General features: G+C 37.0%; 1 protein-coding gene across 2 annotated transcripts in view; it reads left to right on the top strand.

The window, feature by feature from the left end:
* The first annotated feature begins 229 nt into the window (after positions 1–229).
* Positions 230–5,537, top strand: part of LOC106595156 (insulin gene enhancer protein isl-1) — an 8,969-nt gene continuing 3,661 nt past the window's right edge. The window contains exons 1-4 of one of the 2 annotated variants that reach the window (XM_045707028.2): positions 230–462; positions 1,072–1,261; positions 2,264–2,523; positions 5,312–5,537. The exon at positions 5,312–5,537 is cut by the window's right edge and continues 61 nt beyond it. In XM_045707028.2, the coding sequence (XP_045562984.1) occupies positions 435–462; positions 1,072–1,261; positions 2,264–2,523; positions 5,312–5,537 (704 nt within the window). In that variant the 5' untranslated portion in view covers positions 230–434. The remainder of the gene's footprint in view (positions 463–1,071; positions 1,262–2,263; positions 2,524–5,311) is intronic. The other variant, XM_045707030.2, reaches the window with a different exon arrangement.

The raw sequence follows: 5,537 nt of genomic DNA, 5'->3' as shown, positions 1-5,537 counted from the left end.
AAGCCGGGTAGACATGTACTTGGACTGGGCGAACAGCAACAGCTGCTCCTTTCTTCATAACCAATCAGCATCCCAATAAAGATGACGTTTCGGTGTCCTACGTCAGCCCGATGGCGATAGAGTAGAGTTGGCGCAAGGGAGTTTGAGTGGGAGATAGAGACTAGCGTGCACCATCGCAGCACAAGGACCAAGGCACCGGAGAACAGACTCTCACACCCACCCCCCCCCCCCCCTCCCGCCGCCCTTCTCCACCGACTAACACAGCTACTCTGCGGCTGAACAAGTCCGGCTGCAACACCCGGTTAATAATCAGCCAGCACCGGTCGGTACACAGGCGACTGCTCTATACCCGCAGTCCGGAGGAAAAACAACCAGCTTCAAAACTGTTGCACCACGTTTTTAAAGTGGACCTTACGCCGCCTTACTTCTTGGACATGGGCGATATGGGGGATCCACCGAAAAGTAAGTGGAGCTGGTTCTGGCTCGGGATACCATTCAAATCAAGTGTCTATTCTATTCTATTATATAGTAAGTGATGCAAAACTGAGGCTAAATTAGACTAATTTGTAAGTCGGATTTGTTTTCTTTGCAGTTTCTCACCGTGTTTGTACAAAGTTTATTGTCGTAGCAGGTTCCATTTAATGAAAACGTTTCACACCCCGAATTGTCTTTACAATTCCGATCTCAAGGATACGCCGTTTCAATGCCTGTAAAGTTACTTTAGATCATTGACTAGCAGTGCGCATTTAAAACTAGTCTATAGAATGTTCATAAATAATGGTATTATCGTTCATAACCAATGTATATTATATATAATACATTAAAACAAATAAGTAATTCATATTATTATTATATTATTATTATTATTAATAATATGGTTGTTGTTGTTGACATTTTGTCGATTATAGTATTTTTCCCCTTGTTGAATAGATGTTTGTTCTCAACGGCAAATGTAGAACCCTCTCCTGACGACATCACTATGGGACAGTCATTATACTCAATATAATCCTTAGAATCCTCCTAATATATATATATATATTCTAATATTTTTCTCCTGACTTGGTTCTCCAGAAAAGCGGCTGATCTCGCTGTGTGTCGGCTGTGGGGACCAGATCCATGACCAGTATATTCTGCGGGTCTCTCCGGACCTCGAGTGGCACGCTGCCTGTTTGAAGTGTGCGGAGTGTAATCAGTATCTGGACGAGTCTTGTACCTGCTTTGTCCGAGACGGGAAAACCTACTGTAAAAGAGACTATGTCAGGTAAGAGCTGTATGTTATGAATATCATAGTGGTTGAAAAACATAGTTTATTATGATTGACTGGTTGACACATTTCACGTATTAACTGTCTATCTTATCATAACATGGATATACATGGGACGTGAACATTTATTTTACCTTTACTATCATATCTGAATGGTCGGGAAAAACTATATTTTTAAAGTAGGTAATATTTAGATATTCTACTATTAAAAATATATATTTTATATTTTCAGACTACATGAGGGTTAATATTGATGATTAGCATAATTGCATGTGAGCTGGTTATTATATTGCCATTATAATCATAAAGTTACAGCAATAAACCACAACTACGTTTTGTATTGATAAAAAGAAAATAAATATATTGTTGAAACCACATCAGGACTAATACAGTTATGACAGAACATGAGGCTACATGTTGAACACGTTAGCATATTCAATACAAACGTTTATTTTTATTTTTTAGTAACATATTATTTAATGTAACCTTACAGCAATATTATTTTGCTGCATTGATGACCATAACGTGAGTCAATAGATCCGATTTTAATAACATATAATTGGCCAAATACATTGGACGACCTACAACTAGTCTACAATTGAATTTAAATTATTATTATTTTTTTTTAATGATTTGTAGCTTTATCGCGTGTAATATAAATAATAATTATAATCATAATAATGTTACAATGAGTCTTCTAGGAATATTTAGAGTTATACTAGGTCTAGTCCTCTACGCTCATGATATTTGTTCCATTCTTCTCTGTTACTACAGAATAGATCTGTGCTTTGTTTTTACTAATGTACTATTTTACACGAGTTTCAAGTCATCTCATGTGGTATAAACATAACTAAATATTCAGGCCTAACATTCCTGCTTTAATAAAAAATAAATAAAAGATGCCCTTCTGCTTGTCCTATTATGTCTGCTGCCCAGAGACAGTATTAGCCTAACTCTCTAACCGGTCACCCAATCTCTCTCTCCTAACCACTTCTCTAGGTTATACGGGATAAAATGCGCTAAATGTAACATCGGTTTCAGCAAGAATGACTTCGTGATGAGAGCTCGCTCCAAGGTGTACCATATCGAGTGTTTTCGGTGTGTGGCCTGCAGCCGACAGCTCATCCCGGGGGACGAGTTCGCTCTGAGGGAGGATGGCTTGTTCTGCCGGGCCGACCATGACGTCGTGGAGCGGGCAACAATGGGCGTCGGAGACCCCCTCAGCCCCCTCCACCCGGCCAGACCTTTACAAATGGCAGGTAGGTTAACAATTTATATCAATGGCAAGGGGTGTGTTGTTGTTGTTGTTGTTGTTGTTGTTGTTGCTTTCAGTTGGCTTGTATATGTGTTGTTGGTGTTTGGTCATTTGGTTGATGATGTATTAGTTGAAAACTTTGTTTTCAGACAACGGGCATTCTTTGTGAATACAGGCTGTTTATATTGAGCACATAAAGACACCGATGAATGTATAGTAACATCGTCGATACAAACGTTTTTTTTAATTGGTCTGCGTTTTTCCAATGTCCGTAACACAATACGAACATATATATATATATAAACATATATATATATATATATATATATATAAACAGATACCACGAAACGTTTCATGGGAGTATCTTGTCTTGATGTAGCGAGTTTATTTCAACAGTAAGGGGCTGCGTTTCAATGAAAACGTTTAACTCTAAATACATTCTGGAATCATCTGAATATGATCTGCGCATCTATTGGCTAATATAGTTGTTTATATGTCATGAATATGTATAGCCTACATTACTATTGGCTAATATAGTTGTTTATATGTCATGAATATAGCTTATATTTCTATTGGCTAATATAGTTGTTTATATGTCATGAATATGTATAGCCTACATTACTATTGGCTAATATAGTTGTTTATATGTCATGAATATATATATATAGCCTACATTATTATTGGCTAATATAGTTGTTTATATGTCATGAATATATATATAGCCTACATTTCTATTGGCTAATATAGTTGTTTATATGTCATGAATATATATATATATATATATATATATATATATATATATATATATATATATAGCCTATATTACTATTGGCTAATATAGTTGTTTATATGTCATCAATATGTATATAGCCTATATTACTATTGGCTAATATAGTTGTTTATATGTCATGAATATGTATATAGCCTATATTACTATTGGCTAATATAGTTGTTTATAAATCATGAATATATATATATATATAGCCTACGTTACTATTGGCTAATATAGTTGTATATATGTCATGAATATATATAGCCTACATTACTTGATACAATAAGCGGCGCGAAGTTATTGTGAATCACAAATGAGGATTAAAAAAAAAAAATGTATTAATTAAACCTTTAATTAATAAAAAATAAAAAAATCCTAATTTGTGATTGTATACATTGTATATATTTGTATTGTATTGTATATATTTGATTATTATTAGGTCAATAGTGTGGTGCATGTCACTTATGAAATCATTCGCATTTGCTAGTGCTCTTTGTCAAGGTACCTCACAAGAGGGAGAATATGTGAACAACGGCTTTCTTTACATAGTTCCAGTTGAATTATGAGGCCCTCCTAGGGAATTCAGATATAAATGGTGTTTGTTTGTTTGTTTGTTTGACTTGGTTAGATGTTTCGGAAGTATCGCCAGTCTACATATATAAAGATGAAAATGATATATCGTGTTTGTACTGAAGTTTAAGGGGCCTACAGCCTAGATTAAATGTAAACGTGTCACAATATATGATGTGATTGTATTATGTGGCTCTTTAGGGTGAATTAGACAAGCCCAGTTAGTTGGCCATGCACTTTATATTGTCGAATGTACTATTTCCTCAGACTGCATACATGTTAGGCCTATGTGTAACCGATAGTCACAGTTAGTGCTGACGTTATGGCCGGATTGGAAAACAGACTAGATAACCGAAGCTCGGGCAGATGGCCACAGCAATATTTTGACGAGACTTCGTTCTTAATTGAATTATTAAATTAAAAGGTATTGTACCAATCTAGTGAGAATCCTTTTCGACTTTTATGTATCTATAAATACATTATTTTTTTTTTTTTAAACAACGTATTTGACAGTTCACTCTTTCCCATTGCCTGCGTCATGGTCCACGTTTAACGCAGCAAAATATTGACCCCCTTTTCCAATACAAGCAAATTAAGACATATATGCTAAAAGTGACATGAATGCACTTTCACTAAAAGTAAAAAAATAAAAAATAAATGATATATAGGCTAATATCTAAGTATAGCCCATCCATGCGTAATAAGGTAACGACGTTAGGTGTTCATTCAAAATCCCAGTGGTAGGCTATCTCTATAAACTATGATACATGACAATGCTCTTTCTCTTGTTGTTGATTTAAATGACATTTTAGACACTATCTATCAAATGGGAAAGGGGGGGGGGGATACCTAATCAGTTGTATAACTGAATGTATACAACCGAAATGTGTCTTCCGCGTTTAACCCAACCCCTCTGAATCAGAGAGATGCGGGGGGGGGGGGGGGGGGGGGGGGGGGCTGTCTAAAATCGACATCCACGTTTTCCGCTCCCGGTGGAACAGCGTGTTCCTTGCTCACGGGGTAGAACGACAGATTATTTTTTGTATTTTATTTTACCTTGTCAGCTCGTGGATTCGATCCAGCAACCTTTCATGTTACTGTCCCAAACGCTCAGTGACTTCAATGGGAAAAAAATGTAGGCCTAATAGAAGTTTGGACAACTGAAATGCGAACAGCAGTGATAATGATAGGTCAAGGATAGGGTTGGTTGATAGCTGATGTAATAACACATTACCAATGAGACCCGGATAACATCACGCTGAATGGATACTCCCATACTAGGTGCTGTATTGTAGGCTACCGTGAGTTACTATACTGGTATACTTTTCAGAGTGTACGTTTTTTGTAATCTCAATTTTAGTATCCAACACAGTGTCTTTATATACCCATGATGTTAAAAGTGTCGATAAATAATATTTGATTTTGTATTTCCTCTTCTCTTTCTCAACAGCAGAACCAATATCAGCCAGACAACCCGTGCTCCGACCGCACGTCCACAAACAACCGGAGAAGACCACACGCGTTCGGACTGTTCTTAACGAAAAACAGCTCCACACGTTGCGGACCTGCTACAACGCCAATCCCCGACCAGACGCTCTAATGAAGGAGCAGCTTGTCGAGATGACGGGTCTCAGTCCCCGAGTCATCCGGGTCTGGTTCCAAAACAAGCGTTGCAA

The sequence above is a fragment of the Salmo salar genome, chromosome 24 (assembly GCF_965601325.2).
Source record: "Salmo salar chromosome 24, fSalSal1, whole genome shotgun sequence".
NCBI classification, from domain to species: domain Eukaryota; kingdom Metazoa; phylum Chordata; class Actinopteri; order Salmoniformes; family Salmonidae; genus Salmo; species Salmo salar.
The sequence above is the reverse complement of the archived record's forward strand: the minus strand, read 5'-3'. Positions and strand labels throughout refer to the sequence as shown.